Source organism: Balaenoptera physalus (genome assembly GCF_965194825.1).
Source record: "Balaenoptera physalus genome assembly, chromosome: 14".
NCBI lineage: Eukaryota > Metazoa > Chordata > Mammalia > Artiodactyla > Balaenopteridae > Balaenoptera > Balaenoptera physalus.
The window spans coordinates 77,837,686-77,862,702 of NC_138893.1; the positions used below are offsets into that span (position 1 = coordinate 77,837,686).

At 49.3% G+C, this 25,017-nt stretch overlaps 1 protein-coding gene across 5 annotated transcripts; it reads right to left on the bottom strand.

Moving 5' to 3' along the window:
* Window positions 1–2,902: 2,902 nt before the first annotated feature.
* Window positions 2,903–24,628, bottom strand: PRXL2A (peroxiredoxin like 2A). Of its 5 annotated transcripts, none has more exons than XM_082425771.1 (6): window positions 24,499–24,628; window positions 13,155–13,334; window positions 10,712–10,803; window positions 7,458–7,598; window positions 6,691–6,855; window positions 2,903–3,847 (listed from the first exon to the last, which is right to left on the bottom strand). In XM_082425771.1, exons 2-6 carry the CDS (start codon window positions 13,330–13,332, stop codon window positions 3,734–3,736), a joined length of 690 nt encoding a protein of 229 aa, XP_082281897.1. In that variant the 5' UTR covers window positions 13,333–13,334; window positions 24,499–24,628; the 3' UTR covers window positions 2,903–3,733. The 5 variants fall into 5 exon arrangements, with proteins under 5 accessions (XP_082281897.1, XP_082281899.1, XP_082281900.1 ...); XM_082425773.1 differs by having other exon boundaries at window positions 13,155–13,317; window positions 24,499–24,627; XM_082425774.1 differs by having other exon boundaries at window positions 13,155–13,317; window positions 24,448–24,586.
* Window positions 24,629–25,017: the final 389 nt, after the last annotated feature.

Below are 25,017 nucleotides of genomic sequence, written 5' to 3' on the forward strand. Positions count from 1 at the left end.
TCTTTACACTGGTCACCTACCCAAATCTTCTCCACCTTGAAGGTTCAGTTCTAGCCCAGGCTCCCTCTACATCCATGTCCATACCATCCCTGACCTTTGCCATCCAAAGACTATTTTCCAAAACTCATCAGAGATCACCAGGGGCAGCCTGGTTCTGGGTAAGTTCTCGTAAGTTGTGAGCGCTGGTCTTCCAGACTTGATGCTAAATTCTTTTAAGATGGTTCTCAACTTTGGTTGCATATGGGAATCACCCAGGAGCTTTAAGAAATGTTGTTGCCTGAGCCCCATCCCTGAGATTCTGATTTAATGGGCCTGGGTGTGTGGCCGGGACATCAGAATTTTTTAAAACCCCCTCAGGTGATTCTACTGTGCATCCATATTGAGAACCATCAACTTTCCTACAAGGACTGTCTCTTGTATTCTCTCGGTAGTTTGAATTATTATGGATTCTCGATTAGTTTATAAAATAAAGACAAGAGCACCTGCTAATGCTTGTCAAAGGCTAATCACAGCGATCAGTCCCCCCACCTGCTTTCTGTAATTTTCCACTACTCTGACTCTGCTCAAGCCCCCGCTTGTCTCCCCTCCCACTTCTTCATTTTCCCTTTAAAATTCCAGTCACCTTTGTACAGAGCCTGCCTGAATTCAGTTCTATACTGAGGGCTCTCCCCTAACTACAGGAGTTCCAAGTAAAATCTGTCTACACTGCCTTTAACTAGTGTTTGGCTTTTCTTTAACCATCTCCATTTAACAAGATCCTTAGGTGATTTGCATGTATATGAAAGTTGGAGAAGCACTGTTTCATAATACTTATCATTCCCTAAATGACTTTTAATAAACAGCCCTCAATTATAGACAGGAATTATTATGCCCATTCTACCATTGAGAGATTAGGGTCAGAGCTTTGCTCAAAGTCACACAGTTAAACTAGAACTTGAACCCACCTCAGAACTCAGTCTGGTGCTCTTTCCATAAAGCCATGCTAACTGGGGAGAGAAGACACAATGCACGTAAAGACCCAGGAATAAAACAGCTGGTGAAGGAGATCACAATAAGGTTCCTCTCTAAACATCCAATGCAGCAATGTCCTTGCAGGCTCTGCTCTTCTTTGGTTGCAGGAGAACTGTTTCAGAATCAAGTGTCTTCTTGGCACCAAAGAATTCTCATCTGGGGGCTTCCCTGGTGGCTCAGTGGTTAAGAATCTCCCTGCCAATGCAGGGGACACGGGTTCGAGCCCTGGTCCGGGAAGATCCCACATGCCGCAGAGCAACTAAGCCCGTGTGCCACAACTACTGAGCCTGCGCTCTAGAGCCCACGTGCCACAACTACTGAGCCTGCGTGCCTAGAGCCCGTGCTCTGCAACAAGAGAAGCCACCGCAATGAGAAGCCCACGCACTGCATCGAAGAGTAGCCCCTGCTCGCCACAACTAGAGGAAACCCATGTGCAGCAACAGAGATCAAACACAGCCAAAAAAAATTAAATAAATTAATTTAAAAAAAAAAGAATTATCATCTGGGTTATCCTATCAGTAGCTGGAGTTCCAGAGATCACAGCTACTGGGGGCTGAGTCACTGTATTGACCCTCTTCAAGTACTAAAAAGCGCTGCCTCAACGTCTGCAGAAGCCCAGCGCTTCAGGGGCCCCTGCACATACCACATAGCCGCCACCACATGAAGTCAGACCCAGTCCTGGTCTTAGTCCTGAACTAGCTGCCCCTACTTACTGTACACTCATTGTTGACACGCCTGCCTTCCCAGCTTTACCTCCAACCTCAGTCTTCATCCTTGCTTTCCTGGATAAACACTGACTCCCCTCCTCCTGGCTGCTTTGGTTCCTTGGGTAAATACAATAGTTTCCCCTTATCTGTGGTTTTGCTTTCCACCCTTTCAGTTTCCCACAGTCAACTGCCCTCTGAAAACATTACATGGAAAATTCCAGAAAAAAACAATTTATAAGTTTTAAATCACACACCATTCTGAGTAGCATGATAAAATCTCGTGCTGTCCCACTCTGTCCTGCCTGGGATCCCCAGCCATCAACATCGTCTGCTGCTGACATCCAGCCACTGACATTGTCATGGCTCAGTAATCCAGGATCACCTGAAGCAGACAATCCTCCCTCTGATTTAGTGTCAAAAGGTCAGTAGTAGTCTAACCCTACATCACAATGCCTACGTCATTCACCTCGCTTCATCTCAGCACGTAATCATCTCACATCATCACAAGAAGGATAAGTATGATGTTTTGAAAGAGACCACAGTCACATAACTTTTATCACAGTATAGTAATTGTTCTATTTTATTATTAATTATTGTTAATCTCTTATTGTGTCTAATTTATAAATTAAAATAATAGGTATGTATGTATAGGAAAAAACACAGTATGCGTAGTGTTCAATACCTTCCATGGTTTCAGGCATCCACAGGGAGTCTTGGAACATATACATATGAGGGGACCACTGTACTCTTCTTCTCTGGACTCCCATCCCCGCCTTCCTACTCCTGGGCCAATTTGGTGCCTTGAGAAGACTCCCTAGGGCAGAGCTCCCTTCAGGCTCTTGCTGACCTCATACTTACTCACATGACAAAATTTCAAAGACAACAAACCAATGAACTAAGTTACATTTCATCTTCTCTGTCCTTTTTCCTCCTCAGTCACCAAATTAGGCTAGAAAACCATCAATAGGAAAGCAGCTACCAATTTTAAATGCCAAGTCATTCCTCTAGGAAAGACAGCAAAATCACTAACATGAATGACAGGATGAACTTTTCTGGGCATTTGGAAACCTCTTAGATCATTAGAACTAGAGGAACTCCTCCCCCGACCCTACCCCATACACATGCAGAATACTGATTTTTCATGTTCAGTGTCTTTGGCACCACTGATTTAATAAATTCAGCCGTTATTATGGTAAATATTTTTATTGTTAGTTTTGTCAGAAACATTTGTATATATGGGCAATTTCTGATGCCTAATTTTATTAGAGCCTAATTTTATTGATCATTTCTTCTAGAAAATCAAATCTCCAAGATTAGAATGGAAGACAATGAAAAAATAGATTTCACTTTATAGTTTACCTTTATCAAGCCATCCAAAGCACATCAGTTCTTTTATACGAGTATTACTTTAAAATAATATGATAAATCATAACAAACCAATGAACTAAGTTGCATTTCATCTTCTCTGTCCTTCTTCCTCCTCAGTCACCAAATTAGGCTAGAAAACCATCAATAGGAAAGCAGCTACCAATTTTAAATGCCAAGTCATTCCTCTAGGAAAGACAGCAAAATCACTAACATGAATGAATCATTAGCATGAATCATTCATTGAAAACACAAGCCAAAACCTTATACCCTTAATCTTCAAGTCAATCACCAACTTTTCTTAGATTTTTTAAAGACACGAAAATAAAAATCATTTCAAATAACAGCACTCAAACACTATATATGTTTATAATGAAGTGTAGCAGTCAACTTTAAGCCTCAGATTTTCCAGGTTTTAGCTGAAATAAGCCTTATTAATTAGCTTTTTAGATTTTTATCAGTCTTGTTTGGGGGTTATTTTGCCTTATTAGGCCTAAACAGAGTACAATATTAAAATATGTTAATTGTTTATACTGAGAATATGGCATAAATCGGTTTCTAACTCCTTAGGGACAGCAGTGGAAACACAACACATCCCATGAACACAGGTGAGAGCCCTAGTTATCCCTGAGCTGGGCAGTTTCACACAATCATTTTTTCTCTGAGGCTGAAGTCTGTGGTTTGATCTTCCTAGCAGCTTCCAGAACAGAAACTAGGTTTACTTTGTCTCCAAATTCTTTTTCTCGGTGCTCCAGAAGAATGCCCTGAAAGGAAACAAGAGGGTACATCAGTCCTCACTCTGAGTCATTCATTCATGAGACAGACACTAAGCGCCAGCTGTCCATCAAGGCCCTTGCTTGGGCAGCAAGGAACAGAGATCTGAATCGGTCCCGGCTCTGCCCTTGAAGAGTTCAGTCTTTTGGGGAAGGTAGATCAGGGGAGGCTCCCTCGCAATATTTGGACCGTACAAGCAGCACTTTGGGAGCAGGAAGTCAGGAGTGATTAATATAACAGGGCGATCAAAGAAGGCTTCACAGGTGATAAAGCATGTCTACAGGTAGACATGTACGTAAAAGAACATTCCAGGCAGAAAGAACAGAATGAGCTTGCACAGAAAAGCCTGAAGTTGTGGAAGTAGAGCTCAGAGGTCAGACCTTGACAGGCACTAAGTGAACACCTGAAAAGGGAGACGCTATCTTTAGTTTTCCTACGAAACTGGAGGCCACTCACTTCTGATACCGTGAAGCAAAATGCACTAAGACATACTACACCCCAAAATACCCTACAGTTGTAAAAAAGATAAAATGTGTTTGAGATCAGCATCAAGGAATCCTTGTTAAAGGGTTCTTTGAGAGGTGACAAATTAAATTCAAATTGAATTTAAAAAATAAACATTTATAAACATGTTCTTTGTACCATTATTCATAAAGACTTTAAAAAAAAAAAGTGCCACCACGCTGTGGTGACTACAGGGAAGCAGATCAGGAAACTATATTTACTTGCTCATTAGAGCGGTTTGCAGACATTAAAAACACTGAGGAAGAACATATGATGACATGGGGAAATGTTCATGACATGCTGTTAAATGAAAAAAGAACATCTAGTTTAGTAAGGTACCGTTTTCTAAAACCACAAAAGGCCTGTCAGCTCAGCTCTGTCCCTGGTAGCTGAGCTTATAGAATGGCTCTCCCCACCTTCTCCGTTTTCAAATTTCCTATGTTGAAAACACACTGCTTCTTTAAAGATAAGTATGCTTTAAAGATTATTATTACAAAGGAAATCTCTACTGAGTGGCACCTGGCACAGTGGGACTGCAAAAACTCTGCTGTCAAGAAACACGGAGGTAAGCCCTGAGGCCAGGCCAGCCTGGTCAACCTTCCACCACGAAGGAAGAAGGCAGGAGCTCCGGGGAGCACCAACAAAGTCAAACAACACCCCAGGAGCGAGCCAGCCAGGCTTGGGCAGCCCGTGAGCACCAGGTGAGTCACTGCCAGGCAAGAGGAGGCTGGCAGGTGAGCCAAGCCCTTCCCCGGGGGCTGAGGAAAGGCAGAGATAGGAAGGGGAAGGAATCCCAGGGGCCTGGAGTGGGAAGAGGCTGAGGGATCCTGAGGAAGTGGCCTGCCCAAGTGCAAGGGTACCTGGAAGGGGTCTTTGGGAACCACCTCCAAAGAGGGGCTATGGGCAAGGGAAGGGCAGGGTCTCTGGAGCAGGACAGATCGGAGTTCCTGAGTTTCATTTCCTTTGCACCACATACTAGCTGCTTATCTTTGGCTGAGTTATTTCACAGGCCCATTTCCTTACATGTAGATGGGAATAAAAATACCGACCATGCCAGATTGGTTGCAGAGAAGACATGAGATCATGTATATGAGCACCTGGCACAAGGCAGCCACTCACTGGCAGCCATTATCACTAAGACATTTTGATACATCACCAGAAAGTTAGCAAACAGGTTTATGTTATATCAGACACCAATTCATGCTAGATTCTCACACAGACAAGCAACTGCAGATACCAAGGTTTAAAAGGAAGAGATTCGAAATACAGCTTAAAATTGAAGGCTTTCTAGTCCCACCAGCTTTCCTCCCCAACTGGGGAAAGTATGCAGTTACCATTGTCAGTAGTGAGTTCCACCATGCAGACCAACCCTGTCTTCTTTTTTTTTTTTTTTTTTTGGCCGCACCAGCGGCTTTTGGGATCTTAGTTCCCCGAGCAGGGATCGAACCCGTGCCCCCTGCAGTGGAAGCGCCGAGTCCTAACCACTGGACCGCCGGGGAATTCCAACCCTGTCTTTTTACAGACAAGCTCAAAGGTTAATGTCATGCCCAAAGTTAGCGAGACGAGCCTAGAAATCAGACCACTGGGTCTTCCTGCCAGGCCCTTGAGCCTGTCCCTTCTCTGTGCCCACCCGCCTCTGCTGGCACTGCCCCGAGTCTGAGGTGGAGCCTCCACCCACCCGCCTCCTGAGCCCACAGAGACCTCCCTCATCTCTCCACACCTTCCCTTAAGCCCCCGTGCTGACTCTGGATCCCCGCAGCCAGGGCCTGAAATAGAGAGCGCAGAGAAGTCTGCTGCCCCTCCGGAGACAGCCAGGCCACCAGGACCCCCGCAGGGAAAGCACCGCCCACCACAGCTCCCTGCTGCTCCCCCAACGAGGTCTCTTTCCTTCCTTCTCTCCTCTCCACTTTACTGTCCATCCTCGATGACAGGGAACCCTGCAAGGGAGTAAATTCTTCACAGAATAAAGACTCTGCTTTTGTCCTAGTGCAGAAAACAGAACGTGACATCAGGAAACCCGGGTCCAGGCTCCTGAAGTGCCACTGAGGAGCTGTCCTCCTTGGTGCGGTCACTCGCTCCCTCACAAGTTATTTACCTGCAGGACTCAGACTGTGTCGTGATGTTACTGTGACGAGGGAGGGGGTCATGTGTGAGGGGCCGAGAGAGCAGGCGTGCAATAAACGATCATTTCCCTCCCTTCCCCTTCCTCGTGCTCCCTGGCTTTCTGGAAGGAAGGCTGGGAGACTCCGAGTAGGGAAAGCCACCCTCCCACCCGACACATCGGGGTCTCATGCTCACAGACCCACGAGTGAACACACTAGGAATTTACCTGCTTTCCTGGTCCCACCACAAAAACTCCCCCAAGGATGAAGCCCTCGCCTTCCAGGTTTCCAGAAAAGCCTCCGCTCCGGGCCCGGAAGAAGTTGTACCAGACGCCCAGACGGACAAATCCCATGAACATCATCTTGCGCCTTTCGGGACCATAGAACTTCTTCTGTAGGAGCGAGGGAGACAGACCCCGTGTGAGTAGCCCATATGCCTGCCTTCCCCGGGGAGGAAAGTTCCCAGCAGGGCATCTGCTTTCAGACAAAGACCCAAAGGCTGCTGGTTCCGGTCCTCCCCCACCCGACACACACAGCTGCCACCCAGGAGCGCTCGCCACTGCCCGAGCTCAGCAGAACCCTGCAGCCTGCCACCCTGACTCTCATCTCTTGCTACGGACGTACAGGGTTCTTGGGCCTGACAGAGTGATAACAGTCCTACATTCTGTAGAGGTTAGTAGAGGGGAGAGAACTATGGCTGCAGTGAATTAAGGGACAGGGGCTTGTGCTGGGCACCCCCTGCAGCGCGGGGGAAACCGGTGGAGCTTTCAGCTATTTGCAATGCTCCCATTCCCGGGTCACAAGTCAGGAAGGGCTCAAGTAATAACTGAAGGACAGCTCTTAGGGTTTTTTCACTCATGCTCTGCTCAGAGGGCTGGGGGCAGCTGAAAGGCCGACTCCAACTCCTGTCCAGACATGCTTTGGGCCACCGAACTCTCCACGCACGAGCGCAATCCCCAGCGGTCTGTGTCCGACAGGCTCACGGCACACGTACCTTTTCATCCAGGAAGATTTCTCCTTTGAAATAAGGCTGGAAGTCCTTCACTTCAGTCTTGACCTGCTCCTTTACCACTGCGTACAGGGGGATGCCCAGCTCGTCCAACTTGGGCTTCAGGGAGGACAGGTCTGCAGCCTCCTGCAGAAGACAGGAAAGGTCAGGGGCACGAACTCTCGAGGCTCTGCAGCCAACCAACACCCTCTTTCCTACAAGCCCAGAGCGTGGCTGGCACTGAATGCAGAAGAACAAAGGTGACAAAATGCCAAGAACAATTAAGGCCTGTGTAGACCAGCAAAAGACTGTCCCAGCTGGAGACGAGGCCTCAGGATAGAGTATCAGGTTCCCTCCTCAGCCCAGGTTCCTGTCCTCTCCGTGGAGGGAAGGAGAGGCTGGGCTCCTGTTATGGGTGTCCTAACCATGGCCTGGGGAGCATCCGATAAGTAAGAGCTTACACCCAAACTCAGTCCTCCACTCCTAGCCACAGTGCTTCTCTCCTAATCTCCCAGCCTAGAGCAAACTAGCACAAGGGCCTAGCAGTCGATCTCCATGCAGGCCATGTGAATAGCTGCCTCCACACCTCTGCTCAGCTGGCCCCCTCTCATTGCAATAACCTTCCTTCTTTCTCCAACTCAAATCCTACCCTCTAGAAAAGGATCCCTGTTCTAAAAAGTTCTCCCTGGCTAGCCCAGCCTGGAGTGAAGGCCTGATTCTCTGTGTATATCGAATCTTTCCTGCTTGGCGACTTTTTCTGTACTGAGTCCACTGGGTCCCACTAAGTTGAGCTTTGTCCCTTAAGTTCCCAAATGTGTCTCAGAGTCAGAAACTGCCTTCCATTTCTTGTATCCCTCAGTGCCTAGCACATGGCTGGATATGCAGAAGGTACTAGGTACCAGGAGGAAAGATTCCAGGTGAAGGTGGACAGTGGGGAGCCCGCAGCTGAGCTGGTAAGTATGGACATCGCTGATTCTCAGGAACTGCGGGCTAGATGGAAAGATGAAACTCACACATCAAGGTAGAGCTTCGATGTTAAGAACAAACTCCTTTTTCACATTTGGTGTCAGAATTAAAGAAACAGCAGGAAATCCTTTCAGAAGCAGCCTACTTGCCTCCAATACATTGCTATATGGTGGCAACTGCATTTAATTTTTCATTTATTTTCTAGAACAACAACAAAAGGATAGCTAATGAAGCAGAATTCATTACAATGCATTTGTCAAGAGGTTCAGTGAGTAGCAAACTCTGCCCAAGAGCAGAGAGGACTACAGGTCTGATGTGGTCAAAGACCACCTGTGTGTGAGAGTAAAGGTTTTACTCACTTTCCCTGGGCTTTACTCAGAAAAAGTGTGAAGTGGAAACTGAGTCACATGCCTCCCCCCTCAAAATAACTTTGCTTGCCATCCAACCATCCTTTTAGAAACATAAGTTTCCATAAAATGCTCTACCAGGGTACAGACCAGAGCCCAGAAAAACAGGTTGTAATTAGAGCAGTTGCTCCTGGAACCTTGGGGTTTAGCTGGCCTTGAGAAATCAAGTCACAACAGGCTTCCATGTTGGTATTTGGAGGCATCAGAGATTGGACTCAGAAGCCCTGAGTTTAAATGTCACCTCCTGTGGTAGGCAGAATAATACCTTCTAAGGATGGATGTCCACATCCTAATCCCAGGAACCCGTGAATATGTTTTGTTACATGGGAAGGGGGAATTAAGGCAGCAGATGAAATTTAGATTGCTAATCAGGTGATCTTAAAGGAGATTATCCTGTTTTATCTGGGTGGTCCCAATGTGGAATCACTAAGGTCCTTAAATGTGGGAGAGGAAAGCAGAAGAGTCAGTGTCATAGTGACACAATGTAAGAAAGATGTGGCCAGCTATTGCTGGCTTTAAAAATGGAAGAAGGGGGCATGAACCAAGGAATGCAGATGGCCTCTAGAAGCTGGAAAAGACACAAATTATTTATCCCCTGGAGCCTCCAGAAGAATTACAGCCCTGCTGATACCTTTATTTTAGCTCAGTGAGACCCATTTCAGAATTCTGACCTTTAGAACTGTAAGAAAATGAATCTGTGTTATTTAAAGCCACTGAGTATGTGATCATGTGTTACAGCAGCAATAGGAAACTAATATACCCCCTACAGCAGTATGACATTGTCACTACCTCTGTACCTCAATTTCCTCCTCTGTAAAATGAGAATAACAACAACAAGCTGTATTTTCCAGGGATGCGGTGGGGAACCAACGAGGTACTGGCGGAAAGTGCCCTGAAGGTATAGTACGGTAAGTGCTATAATGTAGGCAGATTCTCAGCCAGCGCAACCACACAAGAAGGGGAGAGCTCTGCAAGGCTGAAAGGAAATGCCTCAGGATGAGAGAGGACAGCCTGGGGAAGGAGGATGGCAACTCGGGCAGGACCAAGGCCATGACCTGGAAAGCAAAGTTTTCTCAAGAGCTGGAGTACTGTCGTTCCCAGTTCTCCCCCAGACAAAGCCGTGAACCTCAGAACCTGGGTCTTCTGTCACTGACTGTATGACCATGGATAGGTCAACAAACCACTCTTGTCCTCAGTTCACCTACGTGTAAAGTGACAAGGCTGGACCCTGCCTTCCCTTGACAAGCGTCCTCACTTACTGAACAGACACGATCGCCTCCCTTTGAGGGGCCAACCTGGAGACCTCCTAGTCAGTGAGCCCCAAATTGCACCAAACTCTCATGTCCACTGCACCCACACTATCGGCATGACCAAAATCCCCTGGGCTTCAGATCCAACGCCGAGAGCACAGAGAGGCAGCAGAGTCACCACGTGCGGCTCTCAGCCGTCCAGCAGGGACACCAGTGGGCTCCCCAGGAAGAGGCAGACAGGCAGGTCCATTCTAAAGGTGTGGCCCTGTGCTTCCCCGGGTGCTGTAGCTGCACCACAGGCGAGGCTGCCCATGCCTGTACCAGTAACGATCCAGGCACCTCATTTCAGTAAGTAAACCCCTGTGCTGAGAACCAGGAACATGCAGTTGGACCTGGTCCAGGACACACATACTACAAGAGTGAGAGGCCTTGGAACGCCAAAGGAAAGTCAAATATGTGGCTAACCCTAGGATATGGTGAGCTGTTAAACGACCAGAAACAGAGAATTAGGCAAAAAACAAAACAAAACGAACCTAGAGTAAATAACATAATGGGCCACTGTTGGTCCTGACTGGAAATGCCCCGGTCCCCACTTGCTAGGATCCCTTCCTCCAAACAGATCCTCAAATGCACTCACCTCTCGACAGAGGAAACAGCCTGGCCTCCGCACTGCCATAATCACAGCTCCATTATTTTCCCAGAGCGCCTTTGCTTTAAAAGTCATTGGTTCTGAGGAGAAGAAAAGGGAGTTCAGTATCATTTCCTCTCAGCCTGGCCCCAACCTCTAAGCACCTCATAAACAGCACCAGGCCAAACAGAGGACCTGCAAAAGTATTTCACATGTGGGAAAAAGCAAACAGGAAACACGGACAGGGAATATTCATCTTTCCAAGGAAAATGAATCCAGTGTAAGGGTCCTACTATATAACCAGAAGGCCCCTCCCCCATAAAAATCTAGTTGTGAACTTGAACATCCCAAACTGGAACATTTCTGGAAAAATAGCATATTCCTTTGCTGGTCTCAATGGACCTTGTAACAATCCTTTAGGGCGGATACATGGCCAAAACTTGAACGAGATCTTGCACTTTGGCCAAGAAAACCCCAACTCTTAAAAAAGTATTCAAAGAAATTAGGTCAAAAGAAATTAAAAACAAAAAAAAATTTAACCTAAATATGTTAACTGCAACGTTATCCATAGGAGAGGGTAGAAGATGTCCAACAGGGAAATTCTTTGGGTAGCAGAGTAGTGTAGCTCAAGCCCGGCTCCAGTCACACTGAGTCCGCATCTAGGTGTGACCCGGGGCGGCTATATCTCCTCCCTGAACCTCCATTTCCCCATTTGTAAATGCAGATGCCTAGCAGATCCACTCTGGGCCACAGGGAGTATTAAAAGATGGATATAAAAGTGCTCTCCAGGTAATACAGAGTTAGTGAGGGCTCAACAAGTACTATCCCTTATTATTTTAACATTTCTCAGAGGAATCCATGTCCCTGTGGGATGTTATATAGGAAAAAAAGAAGGTGGGAGGGGATTGAAATCAAATGACACTGGGAAACTCTGGGTCGAACATAGCTAAATAGGACTCTCTCTGCAGGGCTTCTTAATCCCTTACTGAGGGGTGACCTACATCATAAATCTGCAGTCACAGTTCCTGCCTTCCCTTGACAGGCTTCCTCACTTACTGAACAGACGCGATCGCCTCCCTTTGAGGGGCCAACCTGGAGACCTCCTAGTCAGTGAGCCCCAAACTGCACCAAACTCTCATGCCCACTGCACCCACACTATCGGCATGACCAAAATTCCCTGGGCTTCAGATCCAACGCTGAGAGCACAGAGAGGCAGCAGAGTCACCACGTGCGGCTCTCAGCCGTCCAGCAGGGACACCAGTGGGCTCCCCAGGAAGAGGCAGACAGGCAGGTCCATTCTAAAGGTGTGGCCCTGTGCTCCCCCGGGTGCTGTAGCTGCACCACAGGCGAGGCTGCCCATGCCTGTACCAGTAACGATCCAGGCACCTCATTTCAGTAAGCAAACCCCTGTGCTGAGAACCAGGAACATGCAGTTGGGCATAGTGTTTCTCAAATTTATTAGACTCAGGAGCTCCTGTTTTTGAAGATCCAGGAGCCTGGAATTCCTCAGAACACACTCTGGAAGGTTTGGTTGAGTAAACAGTGGTACAATATTACTCAATATTATGGAACGATTATTATTATATTTAGAGAGACAACATGAGAAAATGAAAAATGCTTTTGATAAGAAAAAACTAATACTCAGCCATAAAAAGAAACGAAACTGAGTTATTTGTAGTGAGGTAGATGGACCTAGAGTCTGTCATACAGAGTGAAGCAAGTCCGAAAGAGAAAAACAAATACCACATGCTAACACATATATACGGAATCTAAAAAAAAAAAGGTTCTGAAAAACCTAGCGGCAGGACAGGAATAAAGACGCAGATGTAGAGAATGGTTGAGGACATGGGGAGGGAGAAGGGTAAGCTGGGACGAAGTGAGAGAGTGGCATGGACATATATACACTACCAAATGTAAAATAGATAGCTAGTGGGAAGCAGCCACATAGCACAGGGAGATCAGCTCGGTGCTTTGTGTCCACCTAGAGGGGTGAGATAGGGAGGGTGGGAGGGAGACGCAAGAGGAAGGGGATATGGGGATATATGTGTACGTATAGCTGATTCACTTTGTTATACAGCAGAAACTAACACACCATTGTACAGCGGTTATACTCCAATAACGATGTTAAAAAAAAAAAAAAGAAATAGATTTTATGTCTTAAAAAAAAAGAAAAAGCTAAAATGTAAAAGATCAATGTACAAGTACACCAAGATCATAACTACATATTATTACGTGTACACCTGGGAAAAAATGTGTGAAAATAAAAAAGATTATTGTGTTAGGGTAATGGAATTATCAGTAATTCTTAAAGTGTTAACTAAATTTTTCCTAATGTTATATTGCCTTTTCAATTAAAAAAAAAAAAAAGAACTACTTTAGAGAGAAAAAAACTAAGTAAGCCTGCATCCCAGCATCTTGGAAAAGTACTGACACCAGTGGGGTCACTGCTTACCCTTCTCCAGTGTTTTCAGGTCTATATCCTCCAGATACTCCAGCGTTGCTTTCTGGGGCTTGGCCAGAAATACGTCTGTGTTGGCCAGGATCAGTGCCAAGGCAGCAGCCCCTATGGCCCCCGCACCAATGGACCACATTCCCATGGTGAAGAAACTTGGATCCTGGAGGAAAGACATTTCTGGGGATTGAGAGAAAGGAAGAAGACGTTACTGCTCCCACAGGACAGCCGGAATCTGATCTCCCGGACAAGGCTCTGGCTGGGCAGCCAACCAGGGGGCCGGAGGCAAAGGGAGGAGGCGCAGCAGTGTCAGAGATGGGACTGGACAAGGGCTGCCAATTGAGCGCCTGCCCACCTGCCGCTACAGGAGCCTGGGAATACAACACACACGTGGCATTTCCCGACCAGGGAGCTCACTAGCGGGTCAGCAGCCACGACGGAGGCAACAGGCTCTCCTGCTGCCCCCTCTCTCTCGCTCAAGGCTGTGGCCTCCCAGCTTGGTGGCGCTCCTCCAGGCTGTGTCACTGCCCTCCTCATCCATGTCTGCTCTCTTCCTTCACAGCCCAGGAGTGGCAGCTCCCACCTCCCTGGGGAGGGAGCAGCCTCTCTGTGTGATTAGATTACTTAGAGACCAATCACCCTGTTGTAACCCTACCCTTCCTCCTCGCTGTGAATCCCTCAGACGCAGAGACCAGGTCCTATTCATCCAGCCCCCAGACAGTGCCCAGCAGGGCCTCACTCGAAGTAGGCAGGCAATCTCAGTACATTTCTCCAACTGTGAATACCTTTATTTTCTACTCATTATACAAATAAAACAGGCTCACGGTGAAAACAAAACAAAAAACCAAAAAAGAAGCAATACATAAAACCACAGTTGACAAGAAAGCAAATATCCTCTCAACATCTACCACCTATTAAATTATACAGTTTAATAGAGATGGCCACTATTAGTCTGACATTTTTCCCCTGTGAACAGAATTATACAGATGTCTGTCCAGTGAACAGGTAGAGAGACTGAGAGAGTAGGCAACATGTACGAAAGAGCACGGTGCTGGGGTGTCTGCTTCAGAGAACTGGGCAACAGACAGTCTGCATTGGGCAGGGGGCTCTGTAGTTGAAATGGAGGTCCAGGCAGGTCCTATAGCACCCGGCCTCCTCCCCAGCTCATGCCTGGGGGCCTCGCCAAGGCTTCCTCTGGTTGGGAAGCCTTGTGCTTCTGAGTGGGAGCTCCTGGAAGCAGCCCACCCCTGTAACCGCAGCAAGTACCCCACCCAGCCTTCTTTTCTTGACAACCACTTACAATACCTATCTTTCCATCTGGCCCTCTCGCCATCCTAGGATCTGACTTACGCCGGAGCCTTCCTCCCTAAGTACCTGCACGATTCTATGTGCTCGGATCACTGGGTACCGACCTCGGGTGTGTGTCTATGTGTATGTGTGTGTGTGGCCCACCTGACCTCATCCCACCTAACCAAAGGCTTAATTCTCCCCTGCAGGATTTGACTCAGGAGAGGACCTCTCCAAAGGATTAAGCAGGGCTTCCCTGGTGGCGCAGTGGTTAAGAATCCGCCTGCCAATGCAGGGGACACGGGTTCAAGCCCTGGTCCGGGAAGATCCCACATGCTGCAGAGCAACTAAGCCTGTGCACCACAACTACTGAGACTGCGCTCTAGAGCCCACGAGCCACAACTACTGAGCCCGCGTGCCACAACTACTGAAGCTCGTGTGCCTAGAGCCCGTGCTCCACAACGAGAGAAGCCACCGCAATAAGAAGCCCGTGCACCGCAACAAAGAGTAGCCCCCTCTCGCTGCAACTAGAGAAAGCCCGTGCGCAGCAACGGAGATCCAATACAGCCAAAAATAAATAAATAAAATAAATAAATTTTAAAAAAGGATTAAGCAAAGGCCCAGATATCTGCATGTCACTGCCAAGGGAGGGGGCTGTGAGGGATCCACTGCCATGAGGTAGGGTTGGGAGTAACTTGGTGGTGATAACTTTGGGAAGAAAAGGGTAGGCCAGACTAGTGTTAAGGCCAGCCCGGGAAGTTCAGACTTGAGTTCAGAAATAAAAGGGAACTTTCAGACAGGGGGTGTGGAGTGTGTAATGGGAATGACCAAATGAAAATAGCCTTTAAGAAAGAGGAATTTGGCATCTGTACATTAGGGGAGAGGAAAAAGAAGGGGACTCTGTGTGTGTTGGGGGAGGAGGTGAGCTGGGAGAGAAGAGTCTCTTATAACCTCAAAACGTGCTCTCGTGCGCTGGCAGCATTGGCATCATGGAGAACTGCAGAATTTCCAGCCTTACCTCAGAACTAAGAAATCATAGGGCTTCCCCGGTGGCGCAGTGGTTGAGAATCTGCCTGCTAATGCAGGGGACATGGGTTCGAGCCCTGGTCTGGGAGGATCCCACGTGCCGCAGAGCAGCTGGGCCCGTAAGCCACAATTACTGAGCCTGCGCGTCTGGAGCCTGTGCTCCGCAACAAGAGAGGCCGCGATAGTGAGAGGCCCGCGCACCGCAATGAAGAGTGGCCCCCGCTTGCCACAACTAGAGAGGGCCCTCGCACAGAAACGAAGACCCAACACAGCCATAAGTGAATAAATAAATTAATTAATTAAAAAAAAAAAAAGAAAAAAAAAAAGAAATCATAACCTGCATTTCCATCAGACATGGCAGGCAATTCACAGGCACATGAAAGTTTCAGAAGCTTTGTCTCGGGACAAAGAATTCAGGTTTTGTGGTTGGTCGGCCATAAGCCACAGAACAAAGTACAGCCATGAGGGCAGGCTGGCCTTGGAGAGCTGGGCCTTCCTCAAGGGCCGGCTTCTGTCCCCTCAGCTCACTGTGTGAGGGCAGCCGCAGAGACAACAAGAGTCAAAAACCGGGGCACAACTCCACGCCTCTGCCCGGAGTGTCCTTCCTCATTCGCTCTATTCTGCATGACTCAGACGCCTCTTCCAGGGGTCTTCTTGGATGCTCTGCCTACCCACGCCCCCGCAAGAGGGGATTATTCACCCCCACCTGTGTCCAAATCACACCACGATCCTTCTGATTTGGACCTGTTTTCAAGTTTTCTCTCTTTTGACTCTTCCTCAGTTTATCTCTGAATTCCCCCGTGCCCAGCACAGGGCCTGTTTGTGGTCCACAGTGGGCTCTCCATAAATGTGTGCCGAAATGAATTCAGTAGGATTGAGTGATGAAAATGATAACTTATGGAGGACCGAAGCGCTCGGGTGAAGCAGGAAAGAACGTTCCACAGGCCAGCTTCCAGTTCTTTTATGTATCAAAGTTACACATTACTGCATTATAGTTCACAGAACAATCAGGAGGAAAACCACAGCTCTCACCTGCCTGCTGTAAACAGGAGATTCCCCAGAGCCTGGAACAATTTCTGTACCTTGACGCACTTCCAAAACCTCCCTGGACTGCTGACATGTGTATATGATTAAGGCCCACATGGCACGGTCTCTGATCACAGATTTGCTAACATTTCTGCATCAGTTTGCAAAGGCCAGCTTACACCTACCCTCCAAAAGGACTCACTTCAATTCCTGGGACACATCAGAGCGTTGCAGGAAGTCCAGGGACCCTTCCAGTCAGCTCCACACCCTTCTAACACACCACTGGCTGTTTTTGGAGGCAAACAGGCTCCGGCTCCCCACTGCCCATCAACAGTCATCGAGCCTGTTTGCTCGCGAGCACAAGGGAATCAGACTCAAACAGACTGAACATTTATTTCCAAACATTTATTCAGCACTGACCTGTTTAATAAATGGCAGTTTGGGATGACATAAAACTAAATGATAAACAGTCCTCAAGGAGATACAGGCCTAGTACACAGATAACAGAAATTCAAGTGGAAAGGTATGAACACGGGGCTAAGGCAGTGCAGGGGTGAGAACCAGTTACGTCTGGTCTGGGCAGCCGTAGAAGCACCCAAAAGGAAATGGCTTTGGAGCAGCCATAGGATTCAGAGAGCAGGATGGAACAGCTAGGCCAGGCTTGGGCTCAATAAGCCTGGGACACAGAGGGCTGGCTGGGGTGAACGTCCCAAAGGCGCCCGACACCCTACCTCAAGTTCACAAGCCGGAGCACAAGATGTGGGCTTCAGAAGCCCCAGGAGCATTGTTTAGCACCCCACCCCGCCTCCAGCTGTGATCCGGAAAGCATAAGCACAGAGTCACCCCTTTGGGAAGCTTGGCCCGGGACCTCAGGCCCCGCAGCACTAAGATGTGAGAGTATTATCAGCACCAGAGGTGAGAGGCTGGCCTCTCCATGAACATAGACTCCCAGCGGGCCTCTAGCAGCTGCCTCTTCTGCTGGTGGGAAGCAGTGAAACCTGACTTCCGGAAACACCTAGAGAGTGTATAGATCCGGCCTCTCAGCCAGGCCCCCCTGAGCTGCAAAGCAATTCCCATCCCAGCATGTCTTTGGAGCATGTGCCATGCAACCCGCTGGCTCTGAATCCTGCATCACAGCTATTCCCACCCACAAAAAAGGACTGGAGGTAGCAGGAAGCTTAACATCCACACGGAACAACGCATTTTCACACGGGCCTCTAAGGCTACCAACTGGAGAGAGAGGGAGGCCGGTAAACGAGCACTTACTTAGCGCCACCCGGAATGCGTGCCTTAATTTCACACAGTCGTATGATGCAGATAGTATCCTGTTATGCAGCTGACAACGCTGAAGTTCAGAGAAGTTCAGTACCTTTTCCAGTGTCACAGAGCCAGCAGGACAGTGCTGCATCCTGGACCCAGATCACTAGGACCCCAAAGCCTGTAGTCTTTCTACTACACAGGCCTCCCCACACGTTCAGTGGTGGGTTTCTGGAGGTCAAAGGGCATGATCCCTTTTGTCTTAAAGAGAATTTTAAATGAGCAACCTATATTTTTTTCAATCATCACATACAGTCAAACCATGTTTACTCTAAAGGAAATGTACCGTGTGACAGATGTCCCTTCTCTTTCCTCCCCTCTCTATCCCCTTCTGTTAAGGAAAGGGTCAGTTTCTCTGAAAGATAATAGCAAGGCTGTTTACAGAAGAGCCAGCCGCCACCTGACACAGCCACAGTATTCGGTTCCCCACTGTGGCACTTATCTGATCTGGTCTCTCCCACAGAAGAACGTGAAGCGTGATAAGACCACAAAGAAACAACAGCTGGGGCGGCTCAGAGTGGCAGCGCTGGTCTGGGATAAGCGTCTCGGGGCAGGAGACCCGGCTGGGCTCCCTAGGCCCAGCTGGCTTGATCCCTCCCTCAGCCTCATTTTCCTCAACTCCAAGATGAGGGAGTTGGATGGGGTGAATGGCAAAGATTCTAAAGCACGCAGTGACATCGTGGGATTCTATCAAAAACAGCTCACTTTGGAGGCTGCACATTCTCGGTTCCTCATCACGGCTCTACCCCACCCCACCCCCATGTCAATTTCCAGAGTGTTTCTTCCCCGCTGCCCAGAGCTTCACAAGGCACCTCCCCTCCCCGACACATGGTCCCTCATCCCCAACCTCGGGCACCAGGCACTCACCATCCGCAGTGCGCACACCCTGGCTTCTGCTGACCCACTGGGAACAGGCAGCCGGGGAGGGCTGGAGGTGGGGCTCTGGAGTCCCGCCTATGGCCCTAAGCTCACTCCATTGGCAGGACCAGGCCACCCAGAAACCCTGGGGCTCCTTCAGCTGCTGATAGTCAATCTCCAGAAAACATCAATATGGACAGCTGCCAAGACCACCTAGCCCTTCAAAACGTTGAGCAAATGTTGAGTCATTTGCAGTCACGCAGATTATAACATTTATCAAGTGCCAACAGACTCCCTCTCTGCTTTCTGGGGCAGGTTAATGAAGCGAAGCCCTTAATGTGGCCCTTAACGCAGCCCAGGGGTCACACTAACTGAAATCAAAGGAAGATGTCCCTTTCTCCCTGGCCGCTTGTGTAACAGACAAACAAGCCTGACTCCCTAGTGGATCTATTCCTTTAGCTCTAACCCCTGTGCTCTGTGGCCTGCGCTTAGTCATGCTGGCTCTGCACCTTTGTAAAAGGATGTTTCCTAGCGCCTGAAATATACATGATAGCCCATTCTTGAGGCTTTGACCTTTAAAAAGTAGCAGAACAAAAAATAACAATTGTCTTGTTGGAGGTTTATAGGAACCCTGTGACCAGACCTACAAGGACAGCTGCAAGGACAAAGGATTCCTGCACCAAGAAGTACGCAACCACCAGCCACCTGCCTCCCCTTTCAGTATAAAAGCAGCTTGAATTTCTAACTCGGGTAAGATGGTTCTTTGGGACACGAGTCTATCATCTTCTCGGTCTGCTGGCTTTCCAAATAAAGTCGCTATTCCTTGCCCCAACACCTCCTCTCCCGATTTACTGGCATGCTGTGAGGCGAGCAGTATGAGTTTGGACTTGGTAACACTCGTGCAGCCTGCTCCCTTCCCCTGTCCTCCACCCCACACCACTGGGGCCCCTTAACCTGCTGTCTATTCTTCACCTCCCTCTGCCTTCCCTTCTCTTCCTGCCACTTCAAGACTCCTCTCAACCCACACTCCCTGCCTCAGTGACCTCACCTACAGCCAGCACTTCACCCACCACCTTGGTAGTGACTTCCAGGTTCCAAGTGCTGCTCCGGACTCAAAAGTTTCCACTTGGGGGTTCTATAGGTTGTCTCTGTTGCGTCATGACCAAAGCTGAGTCAGTTTCTCTTCCGGAGTTCTTTTTCCCTAGCTCAGTGAATGACACAAGCATGGAGCCAACTGCTCAAGCCAGAAACTGCGAGTTGCATTTTACTCTTTGTTCTCCCTCATCGCCCACAGGAAATCAGTCAGGAAGTTCCGACCATCCTATGACACGGGTTCGCTACCCATCCTCTTCTCAGCCTCACTGCTGCTGTCCACGGCAAAGCCCCTATTACTCTGTACCTGGCCTATCTCAGTAACTACAGAACTGAGCTCGGCTGGCTCCAGCCAGGTCCTCTTCAGCCTATTCTCCGTGCTGTAGCCAGAGCGATTGTCACACTCCCCCAGCCTGATCACATCCTTCCCTTGCGTTCAGACCCTCACTAGCTACAAACCTCTCAGCCCGCCCGCCGCCAGGGCCCTTGACAGCTCAGCTACAGGCCACCATTCCGGCCTCACCCCTGGCCACTTCAGCACCCTCGTCAGATCACTTAATGTGCAAGGACTATGACATGTTTTGTTAGGCCTCTGCACTGCTGCTCGTGTTGTTTCCGTTACCCAGAATGCCCTCCCCGCCCATGCCAACTAGGGAAAGGCCCAAGCACGTGTAACACTTTCTCTCCGGAGCCTTTCCTGAAAGCCCCGACAACTGACTGCTCCCTCACCTCTGGTTAGATAGCAGGCATGTATGTGCAAACACACACATAGCTTTGCACAATGCACAAGCAGATGGACTTAGTGAATTTAGTTACTTACGTGTCTGTCTACACAATATGGTGGAGCAATCTGAGGGCAGGGGCTGTTGTCTTATTCATTCCTGCAAATTCAGCATTTAACACAAATCTTGGCAACTAGTAGGCATTAAATCTCTGAATGAAATGATCTGAATTTTACTCTTTAAACTCCGCAGTGAGGCAGAGCTGGAACTAATCTGCAGCTGGTTTGACCTTAAAGAAACACTCAAGCCTGGGGCTTAGGTGACCTTAGGTTGGGTCCTACCTCCACCGCTCATGGCAGGGTGATCTGACACAAGCTATGAAGACACTCTGGGCCTGGGTCTCCTCACCTGTACAGAGGAGGGAACTAGGAAATCTACAAGTTCATCTCAGTTCTGACATCCAAAGACTCTGAAGTACTGCATGATTGCAACTCCAGGGTTCTGACAGCCAGAAAGCCACGGGGACACCTGCCACTACTGCTCTCCTGCTGGGTGTGTACAGTCTCACCCTCTGCTTCCCCAGGCCTCATTCTACCTGTTCAAGGAGCTGCCTCTGGGCAGGAACTGATAAAGTCTTACTAAAACAAAGTATCAGCACTGGGTGGGTTAATTCATGCCTGAAACAAGTAGAGACAGCATCATATTCCAAACATTAAGGGTACACCTGCCCAGCCAAGCCCGACCCAGGGAATCCTCCCTCCTCAGAATGAGCTGGCTTGAGGCAGACACAGGGCAGAAGGAAGAAAGGGGTCCTGAGGGAGACAAAAGAAACTAGGAGTGTACATGGGCTTCCTTGTCTCAAGCCCTCAGTGAACGAGGCTGGAAAGGATGCTTCATCTTCTTTTCTTTGCTCTCCTCTGTTCCTTCAGAGCTCTAGTTCAGACCCTCCTTCACTGAGCAAAAGAAAAAACTAAGGCCCAGAGATGGGACCAGCTAGCCCCAGGTCACTTGCGGGGAGGACTGGTTAGTGGCTGTGCCGGGACTCAGGTCTCCCAACTCCCAGTCCATAGCTATTTATCCTGCATTGGACACTCCCGCATAGGCTGAAACAGTGTGGGATCAGAGCTCAGGAAGAGGGCCTGCAGGTCTTCAAGTCTGCTCACTGGCCTGAAGAAGGCTGAAAGCAAAACTGCTCCTGAACAGAGCCTGGGAAATCGGGTGGCTAGAGAGAGCACTAATCTTTCCCAAGCCCAGTGGTTTGTGAGCAGTTTATAATTCAAAGCCAAGTGTTTTCTTAAGGGTCACGTTGCCCATTCTCAGCTGAGAAGCCACTCCATACCTCTCCTCCCCAGAGTAACAAGGTCCTGTCAATTCTGGATAGACAGCCTTGAAAATGGCAATTTAGCAGCCTGGTGACAAGGGCACACAGGGCCCCACGAGCAGTAGGACATACACTCCCACCCACCCTTGTTGTCAAGCACCATGGAACTAGCCAGTTGCAAGGAGCTCTCACCTACTTGCCTCGGTCTCTGACTTCCTGCTTTGCTCCTTGGAGTGACTGCTTAGCTCTTAAATGCCAGATTCAGAAAGTTCTGAGCAGATGCTGAATGTAGAACAAGAGGACTGGGAAACATTGAGTCACTGCCAGTGTGAGGAATATGAGGGCTGGAAGAGGTCTTTTCCTCTGATCAGCTATCCTGAGGCTACAGAGCCCCACGCAAAATACCTGGCTATTCTGCCCCTTGCTTGCACAGCCTCCTGTCTGGGCTCAGTTATATGAGTGTGGGTGGAAGGCAAGGGAGATACCACAAAAGAAACTGGGATTCAGGACAAAAATCCTGGGTTCTCACTCTTTGATTATGAGAGGTCACCTCGTCCCTCTGAACCTGTGTCTTCTTAAAAAAAGGGCACTTTGAAGGGTTGTTGGGAAGACTATATAAGATCAATGAGGAACAAACTGTAAGGCAGCATTATCTTTCTCTTCTTTGCAGGGCTCAGATTCACTCATTCTCCTATGAGGGCAGGAGATCTGAAGCAGAACAGACACAAAACACTGAACAACTTCTTCAGCTGTGTCACTGCAGGCCTGCCTCCTGGGCGGAAGTCCTGGATCTGGAGGGAACCCTGGCTTTTCTCAGGCCCCTGTGGTCTAACTGCCACTCCACAATGCATACTCCATGCTGCCCTTTTGCAGCCTGCCAGAACCAGAGAAGGCAAATGGCCCTGCCCAGTTGTAATCTCCCTGTGTCAGAGGCCACTGGGCTCAGGGGTGAGCTGGTTCCCGCACAGTGTCTCCAGACAGTTCTTGCCACACACGCCTCAGCAGAAGGAGGTTTGGAGTGTCTCTGCTCAACATTTCACAAAAAGGCAAGTACCCAGCTGGCAGGAGAGCTGCCTTATTTCTGGGATACTAATAGAGCCTGGGGCTTTGAGCCTCAGAATTCCAGTCCTCACCAGACTTTCCAAGCACCATTTAAGTGACAGAAGCAGATAAGACAAAATAAGAAATGTCTTCATACCCCTCAGGAACAACGCATAAGATCGCAAATAAATGGCATGCCCTTATAAAGAACAGCAATACAGGAATGGCCACACCAAGAATAGCTCAAACCTAATTCAAATTCCTACAAGCTGTAAGAACCTGGACAAGGCACTGTTTTTGTATCAGTAAAACAGGAATGATTCCCAAATTACAAAATGTGATCTTAGACAGAGTTGTAAGAATCAAAGGATTAAATGTATACGTGGTGCTTTGTAAGCTGCCTTACGAAGAGTGACATATGTGAGGTGTAATTCTTACTCATTTCTAGATTAGTCAATGATTGCCCCTAAAATGTTGTTTGTACATAAGATGGAGGGTTTCTGATGACCTGGTATGTTCCAAGGAGACAGGGTTTCGGATCTCCAGGACTGGGCTGGAGCAGAAGCATCGGAGACTATACAAGCTGGCTCCCGGACAATGCTTTGCTAAATAAATCCCAAGTAATTATTTTCTGTTTTTAACCAACTGACAAGTTCAAAGGAAAATACATTAAAAAAAAAAAAAAAAAAAACAAAAACTAAACTTGACGGTTAGAGAATTGGATTGTGGAAAGAGCCTCGTGTGGTAAGGAAAAGAGGCCCAGAGTCAGCTGGGACTGGACCCCAAGCCGGCTTCTGGCCCGCCGGAGGTGCTGCCTCCCCACGGCCCTGGCCAGGCTGGGCCTTAAACATCTTCTCCAACTGCTTTAGCTCCGATCCCTGCAACAACCTCGAGGAGAGACTGTCCGATCATCAGTCAAGTGCCTTGACTTTTCACTCCCAGACTTCAGCACAGTGTATTAAAACGTACGGCTGAGCTCTTTTCAAAGTTGCCAGGGGTTGTAACCTTTGGGTAAGGGAGGCAAAACAGGTGCCCCTGAGATGATGAAAAAAGCGAGAAATCGCGGCGCCATAAAACACAGGACCCTAAGCAGGCACAGGGCCCAAGATGACCAGGCTCTTGGCCTCCACCCGCACGTGGCACATCGCCAGCTGGTCGGCCCGCCACCCACAGGCAACCCCGCAGGCCCATCCCGGGCTCGGCCCCGCAGAACAGACGCGCCAGGACAAAGCCCCTTTCTCAGTTCTTTGTCCCAACAATCCAGGCAGGCCGGTGCCATCAGCCTCTCTCAAAGCCTGGGGGCGGGGAAGAGGGGGGTTTCTCGGCCGGTCAGATCAGCGCCGGGTCCCGGCACCGGGTTTTCGGACCGCAAACGCTGGGTTTTTCCGCGGAGCGCGGGGCTCAGGGGCAGGAGGGGCGTCGTCCTCCGAGGGAGGTGGGGGCCGCCTCGAGACCCGCAGGTGTGGCCGCGCCCTGCCGGCTCTGAAGCAGCTTCCCGCGGGCTCCGAAGCCGACCGTGGGGCGGACCTAACCAGCCCCGCATCCGGCCAACCCGCGCGCGCCGACCTGCCTCGTTCGCCCCTCCCTGCCTCAGTTTCCTCACCTGCCTTCGCGGACGTCACGTGCCCCGCAGAGTCCTGCGCGCCGCACTTACCGCTCGCGCTCCCCTGCCGCCCGCCTCCTCTCGCGCCCGACGCCCGGTGGCTGGCGGACGGAACACACTCCCCGGCCCCAGGGGTCCCAGGGGTGGCCCCAGCGCCTGCGCAGGTTCGCGCCTGCGTCTCCCCGCGCGCCACTCCCACGTGACCCGCCCCGCCCCCCCGCCGTGGCTCAGTGCCAGCCCGGCTGTGGCGCTGTCGCCAGCTCGGAGCGCGCGTCCAACCCTATGCGGCTCCCGGGACCCGTTCGCATGCGGTCCCTGGTTCTCACAGCTCCAGCTGCTTTCAGTCCTTCACGAGTGGTGACCCTAGACTCCTGATTCATTGTCAGGGGCGCCTTCTGGAGCAAAAGGAGGCTCTCGACTGCCCTGCTGGGATCTGGAAGTCCTGTAGCCGAGGACAGTCCCCTTTCAGTCCTCAGCGAGTTTTTGAGCAGTTATGTTTTCACGGTTTTTTGGCATAGGGAGGGGGAATCTTTAGGACCGACACACTTTAGCAACAAATTCAGAATTGCC

Coding starts and splice junctions, on each gene's coding strand:
- PRXL2A (XM_082425771.1), bottom strand. CDS start 13,332: ATGTCTTTCCTCCAGGATCCAAGTTTCTTCACCATGGGAATGTGGTCC. Junction 6,856..7,457: donor AAATCTTCCTGGATGAAAAG/GTACGTGTGCCG, acceptor TCGCTCCTACAG/AAGAAGTTCTATGGTCCCGA. Junction 3,848..6,690: donor TGGTGGGACCAGGAAAGCAG/GTAAATTCCTAG, acceptor GTTTCCTTTCAG/GGCATTCTTCTGGAGCACCG.